At 37.8% G+C, this 17,795-nt stretch overlaps 1 protein-coding gene across 1 annotated transcript; it reads left to right on the top strand.

The window, feature by feature from the left end:
• Window positions 1-2,216: 2,216 nt before the first annotated feature.
• On the top strand, window positions 2,217-16,539 carry rp1l1b (rp1 like 1b). Its single transcript, XM_058378512.1, has 3 exons — window positions 2,217-2,735; window positions 5,113-5,290; window positions 5,768-16,539. Exons 1-3 carry the CDS (start codon window positions 2,235-2,237, stop codon window positions 15,082-15,084), a joined length of 9,996 nt encoding a protein of 3,331 aa, XP_058234495.1. The 5' UTR covers window positions 2,217-2,234; the 3' UTR covers window positions 15,085-16,539.
• Window positions 16,540-17,795: the final 1,256 nt, after the last annotated feature.

Raw genomic sequence — 17,795 nt, 5'->3', positions numbered from 1 at the left:
TGAAACACCATGATTGTTGACACGGTGAGTATTTTATTGTGAATCATTTTGTGCATATTTGAATTATACAAAATTGTATTTAAAGTTGGTGAAACTTTCATTATTGTAGAGATTGTGAAAATGTTACTGGAATACTCCTGATAGGAATCAGGGCAAAATCATATCATCTAGAAGGCTTTGGTTGATATGTAGTAACAGCACAGTATTTACATAACTGCATATAAGCAATTATAGAGCATTTCTATTTAGTATAAAGCAATATCACACAAACAAGTGTGCTGTTATAATTAAAATTGTTCCCAAAGACGCTTGGCATTGGGTGATGCCATGCAACATACAGACTGACTGATAACCTGTAGTACGTGTAGTAAAGGTTTGTAACGATCTGTTACTAGAATTGAGATATTATATAGTGTTAACGGACAAGCAGAGCAATCAAAACAATGAAATGGCTCAGTGCTGTCATACTAAATATTAGCAATCGTCAAATATCACTTGTCCAATCAAATTAGTCATCCAGCACTTTACATTTTTTAACATTTCTGGGTAACAGAATAACAGTAAACTAAACAAAGTTTATATTTCTTAGGTAGTGGTGACAGTCTGTCACAAATTAGCTGGTAAGCTGTAAGCCTTTTCTTTAAAAAATGCAAACAAGACCTTAAATACAAACCTTTTATTTATATATATTTTTTTATTTTATTTTTTAAAAGTTATCTGTTACATAATACAAAACAAATATTTGTTTATTTAAAATGTCTAAAGACCTAAATGTCTTTCCTTCACATAAAAAATCATGAACTAATAAAGAGCTCATTTTAATTTGGACCTTAGTTAAAGTTAATGTTAACACATAGGGGTCAACTAAATCGTACCAAAATCTAAAACTAAATAAAAAACGGGAAATAATCTTATAGAACTCTGGTTTTAAATCTTCGTTAGTTCATGTTCATAGATTAGTACATGCCTTAGTTAATGAAATAATAATTACGTAATAATTAAGTAATAATTAAGTAAATATTAGTTCAGGTGTTAGTGCATGACTATCCATGTACTCTAGTATTTTTGTAGAGTATTTAAAGATAAGATAAGATAAGATAAGATAAGATAAGATAAGATAAGATAAGATAAGATAAGATAAGATAAGATAAGATAAGATAAGATAAGATAAGACAAGTGTAGTCCAGGTCGCTGGAAGCAAACTGTTTAGTATTTTAGGATCTTGGTGGATTACATAACATGTCCTTGGCCTTTGCTGCAGCCTCAGCATGTTACGTGTGTATTTCTTTTTTTCCCTTGTAAATGAAGGTAAGCCATTTAAGTCAGACAAAGCTACATATCTGCTTTTTAATCCCTTGCTACTTTTAGTCTCTCATCTCTGACAAGTGTTCAGTGGTTTGTTTGGCTGTAGCATGGGAATAAAGCATCAGATATAATACTTTGTGATACATGTAATTTGCTTTGATTTGTTTGCCGTTAGCTCTGGCTTTAGATTTAGTGAAATTACCTTACTATTATTTGTGTTTAAAGTATAGCATACAAAAATGATGCATTCACTTTCATTTATTTTTTAGCATTATAATAAATCTCTCTTGTTGGATTAATTTAGTAAATAGGTAGAAAACCTGGTAGGTAGAGTGTTAATCTGTTTAAGAAACAGGAAAATGTTTTGAGTTTACAGAATCTCTGAGCGAACCTTTAATCTCATTAGTCTTGAAGATGCTGCGTCAAGGTTTCAGATATTTCCTCGGGTGGCACTCTGGCGAAGCCTTTTTACCTCAGAGATTCACAGTAGCTGGTATGGAACTGATCTTGTGTTACTGTCTATGAGTTTCGCATATGCAACATTAACCCTAGCCTGGCATAACATCCAGGATTTATTCCCATGTCATGCCCATCCAGGCTCGGATCCACCCTGGTCAGGATAAAGTGGTTACTGGTGAACAGTATTTACTTAACAATATGTTGGTTGTAAGATGCATGCATGTTTTCTGCTTTATTAATTCTGTTTTGATGAACACACATTAATTGAGAACAGGAGTTACTTGCTATTTGGAGTAATTATGAAGTAACTACTTTTTTTCCAGAGAACACAGTGGGACTGCTTGCCTACACATGAGTGGGAGGAAACTAACACCATGCCTCCCAGAGTAAAATAATCTGCAACTTTCTGATGTGAACTTTCTTGCTCTCCATCTCAGGACCCCTGACTTACTGCTGCCTTTTTGCTTAAGATGACATCCCACAAGCACAGCTTTCAGTGTTTTGATGCCGTTGTGGAAAAGCCATCTTTAACTGCTGGGCATAAATCCACTGCATCATCCCACAGCAGCACCTGTACCTCAACACACTTGGAGCAACTGGAGAATCGTAGATGTTCCCTGTGTTCAGAATCCCAGCAAGGCAAGCCGGTGACTTCGGAAGTCTCAGGGAATCAGCCTGCTTCATGGTACCAACCCCAAAGCCCAAGCCACCAGCATACACCCAGAAGGCCCATGCAACCGGAGGGAGATCCGGTATATGGAGTCGCACATCATCATCGTAACCACCACCACCAGCACCACACGCACAGGCACCGCAAGAGGATTGTACTTGTGAAGAATAGTAACCTGTCCATCCAAAAAACCATTCTGTTGCACCGCAAACCCGTGCACAGCCTCTGTGTCTTTATGGATGATGTGTCTGAACTCATGCAGTGTCACATCAGAAAGCTGTACACTCTGGATGGTCACAGGGTAAGAGCCCTCTGTGGATGATCTTCAGCTGTGTTTCATTGTTAAGTTACATGATATATATATCTTCATATTGTCGTACACCATCATGACAGCAAAACTTATTATACCAGGCAAGATCTAGGGTTAAATGACTCTTGAAGCAAAAATAAAATTCCAGCATATATGCCTTGTGTTTGAGTCATATATGTTTACTTAATGGTACATTTGTTCGTGTTTAATTTATTGACCCATGTTGTGTTTTTAGTAAAGACAAATGAAATGTCTTAGATGCAGTTGTTTTTATGTAAATAGACTACTTAGTATTGCAGAAGAGGCAACACACTGCAATACAGAGGCCTCTTGTGGTGAAAACCTTAAAGTGTTTTGTTGTTTAGAGTTGAGAGTCTATTGCAACATGTTTTAGCTTTCAAAATGACATAAATGTGACAGAAATCATAAAATTGTACTTCAGTAGGCTAATCTAGATTTGAGGGGAACTGCACAGGCTGGTTAATTGTGTCAGTATTAAAGTGGTAATAAAACTCACACTAGGACACAAGGGCAACTGTTATATAAATAAACTGCACAACAGGGAATAACTACTGCCAGAGGGTGATTTAGTTAGAAGTATATAGAAGGAAATTGTGGCCTGAGGTCTATAAATAGGTGTTTTAGCAGGTCCCACCTTTTGGTTTGTTCTAAATTGCTAGTATATGAAGAGAAAGAGGAGAAATAGAAAAGAAACAGACAGTGGTGGTGTCATACTAGTAATAGTGTTATACTTTTTTTGCTCAATCCATAAATTAGAATATTTACCCACACAGCTATTATTAAAGTATTAACTAATACGGACTTTAATCTTGTCATTGAGGGCAAAGTTACAGTGCTGTTGCTTTAAATAAGGACCTTTCTGTAGCGCAGACCATGTCTGGAGCTGATCCAGGCTTTTCCTGCTAATCAGGACTGAACTCAGCAGACCTCTCTGACTTTTGCTTGGCGTTGCTGGCTACAGGCATGTACTTCCCAGAGAAAACATGCTGTAAAGCAGTACACACCTCTCCACAGGGGCCTGATTGATACAAAAATGCCAGCAGGAATGGCACAAGTGCAGTGCAGCAGTAAATCTTACAAAAGCCCGAGACATAACTTTGTTGACAGTAGTTAAAGGTTTACCTTGGAGGGCAAGAGATAGGATATTGCAAAATGAAGCGGTACACAAAATGAAGCATCTGAGATATGGTGTGTTACTACTCTGCTGCTCAACAGTGTAGCTTAGGATTTAAACAGTATGCTTCCTACATGAAGTTATAAAATGTTTTATCATTTATGAAAGAGTGGCTGTAAAATGTTTTAAAGAATTTTTTAGATATCTTTTCTAAATGATCAGTTAAGTGAAATGCAAGGCACCTATAAAATTCAAATTAAGTCAGTCATCATTTATATATATATCTGTAGATATTTACTATCTTTTCAAATGTCCTCATATATTTTTCTTGTAGGAAGCATCCTACTAGAATCTTCTCCTGTAGTGTGATATTCCAACATGCTGAGAATAACTATTAATCTTGCTCAAATCAGAGCTATTTTGAACCAACAGAACGAGGTCAATGGCTTGCAAACAGGTAGCGTAAGAATGCTCAGAATCGTATCTTTCAAGGTTTCCATTAAATGCTTTTGATTAATTATCCCGACTGAGTTTTAGAGAATTGCAAAGCAAGCATATTTGGCATTTAAAAAGTAAAATACTACTTCTGATATACATTTATTAAACTAAATGGTGAGAAGATTAGATATCATTATCAATAATCAGAATAACAACAATAATAATGATGTGAGCAGAAGAAAACATTAAGTTATAATTCAGCTCATCATCAAACTCACCAGAAAAACATGAATGAATTTAAACTGTTATTTATGTCATTGATTTCTACTATTTTAAGATCACTCTATAGACCATGTGAATTTATACTAGGTTATTACATGAATTAAGAATATGATGAAACAATATATAAATTATATCAAAACACAATATGTATGCATATCTATTTCTATAAAAATACAAGATATCTGATGTATAATCAAAAGAATCACTGTCTTCCTCTTGGCATGGTAATTATTTTTATAAGTAGACTGCTATAAAAATATCATTACTGGTATTAAACTGCTGTTTAAATGATTAGTGAGTCTGTGTGGGGAAATTATTAGCACAGATGTTTGCACTTCCTGGCAGTATTCAATGTGTATGGCTTTAATCCACTATGCTGTAGTTCCTCACAAAGTCCTGGGTTTGTGTTGTGTTTTTCCCCGTTCTATTGAAACACTATAAAGTTATTCTGAATGTATCCTTTTTCCTGGTTGTTTTTTTTTTTTACATCTAATATATTGTATTCTCTTTCAGGTCGACAGCGTTCAGAGTCTCTTACAGGGTCCCAGTGTCTTGGTTTGTGTGGGCCGTGAACCGTTCCACCCACTTTTGTTGGACAGCTTCCAGAAAAATTCCGAGGTTAAACTTCCAAAACTGATCTTGAAGCCACAGTCCAGTACCTGCAACGAGGATCAAGGGTACAAGAAAAATGGTATGTGTTGTGTATCAGCAAAGTGGGCATCCTTGTTCTATTATTAAGGTCTGCTGATTAATGCATTCACAGTGACTAGTTTGGTGATATCTGTTTATATGGAGCACTCCTGAAGTGAATTTAGACGTACCTTGTTTAATGGTGCATTCATATTAATGGGCAATATCTTAATTGGACATTTTCTGGTCAGAAATCAGAAATGGGATATTTATGGTACAATTAAACCACCTAAGTTGCTGTTTTGAAAAGTTGGTGACTAAATTAAAAGGTATTTTTTATTTGAATATTACAATTCAGAAATATTAGAATATTTGAACTTCCTTTATTTAAAGCTGTACTGAATACTGTTGTTATATTGCATTATTTCCTATTAGGATATCTGTATCCTTTAATTCAGAGTGTTCCTGCAGCCAACATTATATTTAAAGAACATAAATGGAAGATTACCATAAACTTATATCTGTCTTTCATTTACAGTCAACTTTGGACTGAAATCCAAGAAGAACATTCCACCGCGTTCTTTTCCTAAACCCAGAGACAGTATGATGGATGATGACATTGAGAAGCGAGTGCTTGTCAATAAAGATGGTAGCTTGTCAATGGAGATGAAAGTGCGGTTTCGACTGCTAAATGACGAGACTTTGCACTGCTCTACTGAGATTAAGAAATCCTCATGCACTTTTAATGTGTCCTTTCCGGGACAAGACAATGTGGACTATCCTCACTGTGGCCACAGTGAAAGCTGCTCAGAGGCAGAGTCCCTGTCTGCTAGTGAAGCCGAGGACGTTTACATTTCCAAACTTTGCCAGAAGCATTTACAGGAGCCACACTGTCAACACTGCTGCACTTACTGTCAGGAGTATGACATTTGGAAAAATCCAGCCCTTAGTGAGCAGGAAACATTGAGACACATTGGATCCACTAGCTTGAATGCGTCATCACATAAAATAAAATGCAAAAAAGAATCTTTCGATAGTGTGCACACCATGTCGTGTGAGGAATACACTGAGCAGGTAGTTGAAAAGGCAACCTGCATTCAGCACACTGTGGGGGAGAGGGACAATGGGGACGACACAGTGCAATACTGTACCATTAGTCGCTGCTCTAGTCAGAGTGAAGTGCGTTCAGTTTCTTCAAAGGCAAAGAAAGCAGGATGTACTGATGAGAAGGAAAGACCTGTTTCCTCTAAAAATTTACAGCAAGATGAGATGAGTGTACAGATTACCCAGGTTTCAATAGAAGATGAAAGGCCTTTATCTGTTGAAACCAATTCCTCAGATATCCTAGCATCCCTTAAAGAGGACGAAGATAAGGAGGAAAATGATCTCTCTCCAAGTAATTCCAGAGCATCTCAAAATAATAAAGAGAATGACGAACAAACCCAAAATGCTGTAGAGAGACCATGTTCGTTCACACCCTGTAAGCCACCTGAATCTCGAAATCACTCACTGTCAACAAGGTCATCAAGCATAGGGTCAGGTTGTTCAGTGAAATCTAAGACGTCCAGAAAGGCTGTAGTCACAAATACACAAGAAAATGTGGACCAAGATGAAAACAATACACCTTCATCAACACCTTGTAAATGGCAAAATAAACAATTGACAGATGTGGCTATAGAAAACGGAACATCAGCAGAGAAACTGGAGGCAATCGATCAATCAGAAGATGTCTTCGATGAAAATGAAGTCCTTGAAACTGACATGAGAGCTCTAAAATCAGAATCTGATCTGTCAAAAACATGTGATGGCATTTCAGATGATACTGTAGATCAAAGAAATAAAAAGGGAAGATCAAGTGTCAGGTCAACACCTTCAAATTCACACACAGACTTAACTACATCCAATACGCATGCTGCAGATGAACAGGAATCTGTGAATGTGAAAGATGCATCAGAAGAAGAGAATATTGAAGTGACGTCACATGCCATGTCTGTGGACTCAGATACATCGGAGTCTCCAATACCAAAAAACAAAACTGAAGAAAGAGGTGATGACGCTCAAGGAGAGAACGTAGCAGGTGTTATGACACCTAAATCAAATGTTTCTGCAAGATCAAATCGGTCCAGATTGTCAAAGGTGGAAAGTAAAGAAAGAAAGAACGCTAAACTACAAAAAGAAGAAAGAGCTCAAAGTGTACTATCTGTCCATTCCAGTGCATCTACAATCTCAAAACAGTCAGCGATTTCAGAACTACTAGCTAATGGGACTGAGGACCAGACAGAGGAGGTACTGCCTCGTGCATTGTCTAGTGTATCAAGATCATCACAAATATCAGATCTGGAGACCTCTGAGTTGAGAGAAGTGGAAGACCAGGTAGAAGACAGATCTCCTAGCATCATGTCTGTCAAATCTAGTATTTCAGAAGCCAGTCCTGTAAAACTGGTGAAAGTACCGTCAGTTGAAAGTATAAGTGCTTTGTCAACCAAGACTAACATATCAGTCCGATCAATGACATCAAAAATATCAGAAGGAACATCAGACATTGATAGCAGACTGTTAATGGAGCGAGTACCAAGTGCCATGTCTGTTAAATCTGATATTTCGGTAAGATCTAAAACGTCAAATATTTTGGATATCAGCCCCTATGATAGTGAGGTAGTAGAAGATGTAAAAGAGTACCGGGCTCCAAGTGCAAAATCCAATAAGTCCAATACCTCTTCGAGGTCAAATACACCAATGTTTTTAACAGCGGCCCCTAAAGCAGCGGATATTTTAGAGGAGGAAAGATTAAAAAGTCCCTCAAGTGTTAAGTCTTCTAAATCCTCTATATCTTTAAGATCCAAAAAATCCAAACTGAGAGATGAAAAAGATGATAATACAGCTGAAAAGACAGAGCAAATGCAAGACAAAGACATAACAAGTGTTACACCTTCTAAACCCAGGGATTCAGAAACATCTGAGGCTATGATGGAAAAGTCCAGTGATTTTGAAGACAACTTAGAAGAGCGTGCTCCGAGCACAGTGTCCACAAAATCAAATACCCCTAGAAAATCAAAGATGTCAGAAATGTTGGAAACGGGTATGGGGGGGGAAGAGGAAAGGCCTTTAAGTGCAACATCTTCAAAATCTAGTGCTTCCAAAAAATCCAAAAAATGCAAGATTTCAGAAGCAGCACAGGAATGTGACCATCTAGAAGAGAGACCTTCAAGCATTGTATCTAGTACATCAGTGAAATCTAAAAAGTCAGCACTTTCTGATGCCCCATGTGAAAATGAGAAAGAAGAAATAAAACAAACTGGTAGAAGGTCACAAAATGCATTGTCAGTAAGATCTCACAGATCTAGAAAGTCAACAGCATCAGAGGTTTCTAGACAAGGAATTGGTGATGCAGACAACAGAGAAAGAACACCAAGTGCCATGTCTTGTAAATCCAATCTCTCAGATAGATCTAACCTTGCAGCTGATGGGGTAGATAATACAGGATCAGCAGAAGATTTACTAACAGAAACTGAAAGTGCATATGAAGAAACAAAAGATGACAGAGCTGCAAGTGCTCTGTCCTCTAAATCTTTTCTATCCAACAAGTCCAAAGATCTATCCCAGGAGAGAGCCCCAACCTCTATGTCAGCAAAATCTAATATTTCTACAAAATCTACACACTCAAAGAAGGATAAAAGTGCTTCCATTTTATCTTCTGCCAACTCAAATACGTCCGCAGTCGACTCAATTCCAAAGTCTGAAGCTTTAGCAGTTGTATCTTCTTTAGAAGGGGAGCATCAGAGTACAGAGAGAACTCTCAGTGCAATGTCTGGAAGCTCAAAAACATCTAAAAAATCTAAGAAAAACAGAGCTTCTGATGGTTTTAAAGAACCCAAACATGCAAATGAAGAAGAATTGGTAGAAAGATCTCCTAGTGCAGTCTCTGCAAAATCAAACACCTCAGTCAGGTCAAAGGGGTCAGATACACAATTAATGGAGAAAATATGTCTTAGCACCATTTCTCCCAAATCTAGTGCTTCTGCCAAAAATGAAAAATCAAACTGTTCCATCATATCAAATAAGTCTCCAAATGTTGATGCTGGGACCTGGGATATAAAGATAGAGGAAAGGGCACCAAGTGACATGTCTTCCAAAACCAGTGTATCATCTAGATCTGTCAAATCTAATGTTTCTGCTATGGTTGGTGGACAGACTGACACTGAAAGTTTGAATGAAAGATCTGAAAGTGCTGTGCCTGGTTTAAAGATATCAATGACTGAAATCTCAAATAATGCTGACAATGAAGAGAGGGCTTCCAGTGCTTTGTCTAAAAAATCGAATAGCAGTTCAGTTCACCACACATCTGAAAGAGTTTTAACTCCAGCAAGCGCTTCAGTATCCATTGGGATTGTAGAGGAATATGATGTTGATAACTCTGAGGATGACAGTGTGTCTTTAGCCTCAGAAAATTCTACTTCACAATTAAACTCAAAAATGGATGTGCGTGGCAAAGAATCATCAAAAACAACTGAAAGTGAATATCAGCAGCGCATGCAAACTCCAGATGACAGAGCTAAAAGTTCACTGACAGAAGGGACAACTGTCTCAAACAAATCCAAAAAATCTGAATGTACTCCCAACAACTCTTCCCAGCCAATAACAGACAATGAGGTGGCAAACAATACATCTGCTAAAAAGAACTCAAAGAATACTTCCAATCGCAGTTTGAGCAGCAGGTCTGCTCGTACAGATACTGGATCATCTAAAACTAAAGATACAAATCCTCCAGAAGTGACTGACAGAGCAAATAGTAACATGTCCGATACACTCGTGCATTTGGAAGTAAATGGACACTATAGTAATGCTAATGCTAAATGTAAAAGTGTCTGTGAACGGTCAAAAAGCAATCTGTCAAGTGACAGACACTCTAAAAAAGAGGTAGGGATCTCCAGGCCGCATTCAGCAGACGTGCCTATTAGCGCAGTTTTGAGACAGAAATCCAAAGAACCTGATTTTTCCCTTGGAGTCTCTAATCATAGATCATCTTCCTCAAATGAAAATGGCAATAAATCGAATACAAACAGAGATTTAAATATATGTAGTAGAACCTGTAATGGGTCCCTTGTTACTACAGATTGTAGTAGAAACATCAATGATAACAAGTGTGACAAAAACAGTACCTCGAGTTGCAGACACAGCAGCAGCTCTTTGGCACAGGAGGGAGATAATAATAATGCCTCTGAGTTAGTCCCATCTATCCTACCAAGCTCTTCTCCTACTGAAGTAGTGAGTGAATGGTTAAAGAAAATTCCACTAGAAAGTGCTTTATATGATGATGGGGATGAATTCCACAAAAACTATGAAGAAGAAGAACTATTGAAGATGTCAGGAAAAGTGACGACATGTGAAAGAGTGAATGGAAGTGAGGGAGAAGCTGATGCAGCTGTGATCAAGCCAGAAAATGAGCAACTGCGAGTTGAAGAAATTGAGAATAATGAAAGCAAAGAAGGTGATATGAAGGAAACTACCACAGACCTTGCAAATGCAGAAAACATTCAACCCTACACTTGTCCTGATATCCCTTCTTCCGTCCAGCTTATGCGAATTTTACTTAGTCCCAAACTTGAAAGATGTAACAGTTTACCAGAGGTATCTCCTGTTTATGGAAGAAAACTTAGCATGTCAGCAAGAGGATTTTTAGACAGTCTGGTAAACCTTCAGTTGTTGGATTTTGATCCCAATGATGTAAATGGCAAGGCTGAGAAGTACAACGATCTCATGAACATGCTTCAATCCCTTTGGCTTTGTGACACTCTTGACAGCGTGACCATCCCACAGAAAAACAAATTTAACAATCAACTGTCTAATGATGAAGAATTCAATGTCAAGTCATCCTCAGGGGTTGATATTAACAGCAGCTCCCAAGGCTCTGGAAAGAGCAGTGTCATTGAGAGCACAAATCTAGAAAGACAAGGCATTGAGATACTGACAAATGTACAAGAAATTGATACAACAGAGAAGGCAATAGAAACAAACTCTGACTCAGCTACCCCTGATATTGCAAGTCGGGTCCGGTGGACACCAGAGAACGACGTAGAAGAAAATATGCAAGAGAGCAACATTCTTTCAGCTGTCCAAGATTTTACAATAAAACATGATTATAGTCAAAGAGAACCATCTGAGACAGCATCCATATCAAACAAGAGCTCTGGAAATGACAGTAATGTTAATCAAAAGCTAACTGACCATGAGGAAGACACATGTTTAGAATCCCCATCATCAGAGCAAATGGCTCAGTTAACAGAAAAGGTTTCTCAAGATCCTGATCCTGTCTGGGTTCTGAATCTGTTAAACAACATAGAAAAGCAGTTTATGACACACTATGTCAATGCAATGACAGAATTTAAGGTACGCTGGAATTCAAATAACAACGATCAGCTTGATGTCATGATATGTGAATTAAGGGATGAAGTTCATAAAAGAATACAAGCCAGCATAAATAATGAGCTCAGAAAAATCCAAGGTCATGTAGGAAGACCCAGGCCACCAAAAGAAAGCATGTCACGTGAATCAAGTATTTTAAGGCGCAGGCGTCTAAATCTCAACCAGTCCATAGATCCAGCAGCAAACACTGACAACACAGAAATACTGATGAATGAATTTAGTGATCAACAAAATGATGATGAATACTGCCCATGTGACACTTGCATGAAAAAGAAAATGATATCAAGACCTGTATTTGCAACAGAGGTCCCCAATTCTGCTCCACTGATGACAGACATTGAGTTGAGAAAAATCCTTCATTTAAAAAGAAATAGCACAGAAAGTAAGGGAATTGAAAATAAGGAACAACACATAGAGGATGGAAATGTGTCTGAAGATGTTTTGCTTCAGAATGTCATGAAGGAGAACATGCAGGCCAAGTCTATAGAAGAAAAACAAAATGAATCTGATACATCAAATGACAAAGGTTTGGAAAATGAATATCCACAGGCTGTTGTGGGAAGCAAGCCTCAGGAGATAGGGAAGGGAGGTTCTTCTAGTTCTCTCGAGGAGGACGATTCTGATGCACAACCAAATGAATCGGAACAACCGCAGGGCAATAATACCTCTAGGGCTCTTGAGCAAGAAAGTCCTGTAGCTGGTGGTAAGTGTTTGAAGACAGCCAGTGCAGATTCAACTGCAGAAGAAGAAAATGCTCAAAGTGGACCAGAAATACCTGATGATGCGATGCACGAGGATGTGAAAACTGAAACTACATGGACGAACATGCCAGAGGAATCTGATATAGCAGAAGCAAAGAAAAGTGAAAGCACAGATAATGAAGGAAGAGATGCTACCGAGTCAGCTGAGGAAGACATGAAGAAAATAAGCAAAGAGAGTGGAGAATATGACTTTCTTGATGAGGGAAAGATCTGTGAACCTGCTGAAGATGGAGATGTAACTGAGCATGATTCTGCTGACGGGGCTAATCCAATGAATGATGAAGCAGAAAAAGAAGAAGAAAGAGATAATGATGAATTACATGCTAAAGGAAAGACAACCAAAGCTGAAACAACAGCATATGAAGAACCAGCTGGTAGTGAACCAAGTGAATATAGAGACAAATTTTATGATGATACATCAGATAGAAGAGAGATGATAAAAGTCAAGACTGTGGAAGGTGGAGAAACAAATAACAATGTAACAGCTGAAGATGAAGAGACTGCTGGAGTCAAAGTGGCAGACATTGGAGAGACGAGTGAAGCTGAAGCTATAGAAGATGATTGTGAAAGTACAGAAGATGCAGAAACAAACCAGGCTCAAATAGCAGAGGATACACCAGATGAAGAAACAGCAGAATATGGAGAAACACCTAAAGCTGAAATTGCTGTGGATGGAGAGATATCTGATGATGGAATTGTTGATGAAGTAGGAGCCGATGATGCAGGTAAATTTGAAATAGTAGAAGATAGAGATGTTGATGAAATATCAGAAATTGAAGAAACACCTTGTAATGAAACAGTAGATAGTGGAACTAAAGCCATGACCACAGAATATGAAGAAACACATGATGATGGAACATCAGACAATGGAGAGGCTTCTGGAGCTGTGGTGGCAGAAAATGAAGAGACAGCTGAAGCAGCAGAAGAAAATGAAAATGATGATGATAATGATGATGATGATGATGGTGATGATGAAAGAGCAGAAGAGCCAGAGAAGCCAGAAGAAATAGCTGCTAATGAAGACAGTGATGCACATCAAACTAAAAATTTTAATCAGTTTGTTGGGGATGAAACTGCAGAAGATACAGAAATGGATACAACTCAAAGTGAAAATGATGGTGAAACAGCAGATGATGAAGCAGTCAGTGGAGAGATAGCTGATGATGGAACAGCAGAAGATGAAGAGGCACCAAATGGCAATACAGCTGATGATGGAACCAGAGAAGATGGAGAAACACCAAATGACAAAACAGCTGATGATGGAACCAGAGAAGATGGAGAAACACCAAATGACAATGCAGATGATGATGGAACCAGAGAAGATGGAGAAACACCAAATGACAATGCAGCTGGTGATGGAACAGCAGAAGACAGAGAGACACCAAATGACAACAAATCTGATGACGAAACAACAGAAAATGAAGAGACACCAAATGACAACACAGATGATGATGGAACAACAGAAGATGGAGAAACACAAAATGACAATGCAGCTGGTGACGGAACAGCGGAAGACAGAGAGACACCAAATGACAACAAATCTGATGACGAAACAACAGAAAATGAAGAGGCACCAAATGACAACACAGTTGTTGATGGAACAGCAGAAGATGAAGAGACACCAAATGACAACACAGATGATGATGGAACAACAGGAGATGGAGAAACACCAAATGACAATGCAGCTGATAGTGGAACAGCAGAAGATGAAGAGACATCAAATGACAACACAGATGATGATGGAACAACAGAAGATGGAGAAACACAAAATGACAATGCAGCTGATAGTGGAACAGCAGAAGACAGAGAAACACCAAATGACAACAGAGCTGATGATGAAACAACTGAAGGTGAAGAGAAACCAAATGACAATGCAGTTGATGATGGAAGAGCAGAAGATGGAGAGACACCAAATGACAACACAGCAATTGTTGGAGCAACAGAAGAGTCTGACATGGAAGAGGTTGATGAGACAACAGGAGCTGAAACAGCAGAGGATGGAGAACAAGAAGATAATAGAAGAGGAAATGGGCAGATAGGTGATGATGAAATAATTGATGATGAAGCAACCACTGGAACTGAAAATGAAGAGAATGAAGAGACAGCTGAGGCTAAAACAAGAGAAGATGGAGAAATCGCTGATAATGGGACAACAGAAGACAAAGATACAGCTGATGAGAGAGAAACAGATGATGAAGAGCTTTCGGAACATGAAATAGCACAGAATGGGAAAATTGCTAAAGAAACAATAGAAGATTGGGACCAATCAGATGACAGTGAAAGTTTAGAATATGGAGAAACAGCTGGAAAAGTAAATGGAGAAACACATGACATGAACATCAATACACACAATAAGAAAACAAAAGCAAACTCAGAGATGTTGAGTATAAATGTAAACACTCCTTCGGTAAACACCGGAGAGTCTGATGAAGGAGGAGATGAGGCTGAGGATGAGACTGAACCTATTGTTGAAACAGATGGAATAGCTTATGGGATGAAAATTCCAGCTACGCAGCCTACAAAATGGTCACCGCATACAGCTGACATAAAGATGAATTCCACTGTGAAAGTGTACCCAAGTTCTGAGGACGGAGCAGAGGCTGATGGTGAAGATTCAGATACTGAAGTACATAACTTAGATGGCTGTGTGGAAAATGAGGAAGAAGATTAAGATTCTGTCACTGGATAACAATAAACAGGAAGTGAATGGGAAATAATTAACACATTTGTGTGAAAGAGGAAGTTGTAATGTAGATCAGGAGAGCTAGAAAGGTGAAAGACAGATTACTTGATTAACAAGTTTCATTGTTCATTTCTCTGGCAGTTTTAATGGAGTAGGTTCTTTCTGATTAAATGAGAAGCCGGAAAAAATGTTGGTGGAAAAGCTGGATATATCCCACTGCAAAGCTCAGATAAAGAGAACCAATACGCACAAAAGGTGAAAGTATCTGTGGAGATATTGAACAATATTGAGGGAAAAAAAAAGTTATTCTATATCATGCACTTTATTGTCTATTATTTGCACAGTGTATTTGATGTCACTTTAAAAGGGAACTGAAATACAGATAAATGAACGGGAACATTACAAGATACCATGCATATGAAATTTTAGAATTGAGTTGCATTAACTTCTTCTTTACATTTATAATATTTTGCAATAGGAAATACATAACAATCCCTATGGGGAAATAATTAACTATGCACTCTATACTTTGTGTCATATGTGTGAATGTTAGAGGGTGAACACAGCATAGCATAGTGTGAATTTCAACAAATATTTACACTATATATCTACGGTTACTGTCCACTTTCTTATATGATACAGATTTCTAATCAGTCAATCATGTGGCAGCTGCACAATGCAAAAAGAAGTAAATAAGTAAAAATATAGAAACAGGTCAAGAGTTTCAGTTACATCAAAAAGTAGAATGAAGAACAAGTGTGATCTCTGTGATTTTAACTGTGATGTGGATGTTAGTGCTAGATGGGTTGGTTTGAGGTTGCTGATCTTCTGGGAAGTGATTTTTGGGGTGAAGAGTGGAACCTGATGTAGTCTTCTGTTAAACTTTCCACCTCAAGGTTGGAAGTTTTGTGCATGCTGATGTGCTTTACTGTTCACCACTGATGTAAAGAGTAAATTTTTTGTGTAACTGCATCCTTCCTGGTGGTTCGAACCAATGTGGTCATTGTCCTCTGTCGTTTCTTATCATTATGGTGTTTCCACTCACAGATCTGTCGCTCACTCAGTGTTTTTTGCACCATTCTGTCTACAGTTTAGAGATTGTTGTGTGTAAAAAAAAATCCCTGTAGATCAGCAGGTTCTGAAATACTCAAATTAACCCTAATCTGGCATCAACAACTATGCCAGCAACCATCAAAGTTACAGAGATAGCACTTTTTCCCATGCTGATTTTTGATGTGGAAATTAACTGAAGCACTTGACCTGTATCTGCTTGAATTTGTGCAATGTTCTTATGCTACATGATTGTCTGTTTGGATAACTGCATAACTGAGCAGATATACTATTAAAGTGGACAGTATATGCATGATAAATTGTGAAATTATATGCAGTGTACACTGGTGAAAATATCTGCTTTAGATGTAACATTATCAAAGAGAATTGAAAATATTATTTATGTAACATTATGATAAGTTAATGTAATTAATGTCATGTTATTTATTTGCTTCTTTTCTTGTCTGTATGCAGTATGAAAGTAATAAAGAACAGAAAAATATCCACTGCTCTTGTGCAAAAGTCTTTTTTATAAGGTATTTTATCAGGTATTTTATGCCTTGTGTATTAGTAGAAAAGGTGTGAACTAAATGATTGGCTGATTGCATAATTGCATGAACGGTTTAATCTGCATGCTTATGTTCATATCAAATATATTTATCATGTCATTGATATAGATGATTTAGCAATTTGGAGATTTATTGGACCAATTTCAAATTGTTTCCTCAGCGCTATAGACCATAATATATTAAATCAACACATTACTACTTAATGCCACATATCTGTAGGCACATTAGCTTGTTCTACACCTATACACATCCCACCCCTATTTTTCTGACATTGTATCTTTCCCAAGTTTTAAATAACCAAGTAATTATTCTAGCAGTGCAGACTTTATTTCTGAGCCTTCAATAGATCATGGCATGACATCTATGACAAAATAAAAAATGTCTCCCAAAAATATTGAAGGAGAAAATCAGCAAACTATTAATAATTTGCCCCACCTCATCCATCAACTGGAGTACCCCTCGTTATGAGTCAATTCCCAGCCTTTGTGACACTTGAAGCTGCATTTTCTTTTTTGTTCCCTAACCTGGTTATTTAAAGAGACTGGTCAGTTTATCGAATGGGGGCAGAACCCATGGATCCAACAGAGACAGACAACTGCAATTACTCAGGACACCGGCACTGTGCGGACACGAACAAGCTAGTCAGTAAATATTTGATAGAGAGGTATTTATTATTTATTTATTTACCTTATTCATTTTAGCTAACTTCTATTATCATCTTATTGTCATGCTCCAATTCAATTTAACATCCATTTAAATGTATGTTATGCTAGTTTAACCCTAGCACCTAATCATCCTCTTAATCCTCCACCTTCCTTTCTTCACACTGCTGCTGATGTCCAATCAGCTAAATAAAAATATGTATATTTGGGAAGTTTTAATTAATCTCTGCCTCTGAGACATGATAAGTGTGTGGCTGTGTATTTAAAACTGTCCTAAGAGACTTCATTCCCTGCCTCTGAGGTGTACAGCCCTGCTGCATGGTGTTTGATGGATAGTCTTCTCTATGCGAGTTTCCATCCAGTGCTTCCGGAGGGGATGTGACATAAATAATTGGTGTCACTCCCATCGACCGAGTAC

Source organism: Hemibagrus wyckioides, linkage group LG25 (genome assembly GCF_019097595.1).
Source record: "Hemibagrus wyckioides isolate EC202008001 linkage group LG25, SWU_Hwy_1.0, whole genome shotgun sequence".
NCBI classification, from domain to species: Eukaryota; Metazoa; Chordata; class Actinopteri; order Siluriformes; family Bagridae; genus Hemibagrus; species Hemibagrus wyckioides.
Note: the sequence above shows the minus strand (reverse complement) of the source record. Positions and strands in the feature narration are given on the sequence as shown.

Excerpts from the sequence above, each read along its gene's own strand:
- rp1l1b (XM_058378512.1), top strand. The coding sequence starts at position 2,235 with ATGACATCCCACAAGCACAGCTTTCAGTGTTTTGATGCCGTTGTGGAA. Across the intron at positions 2,736-5,112 it reads ACACTCTGGATGGTCACAGG|GTCGACAGCGTTCAGAGTCT; the intron begins GTAAGAGCCCTC and ends ATTCTCTTTCAG. Across the intron at positions 5,291-5,767 it reads TCAAGGGTACAAGAAAAATG|TCAACTTTGGACTGAAATCC; the intron begins GTATGTGTTGTG and ends TTTCATTTACAG.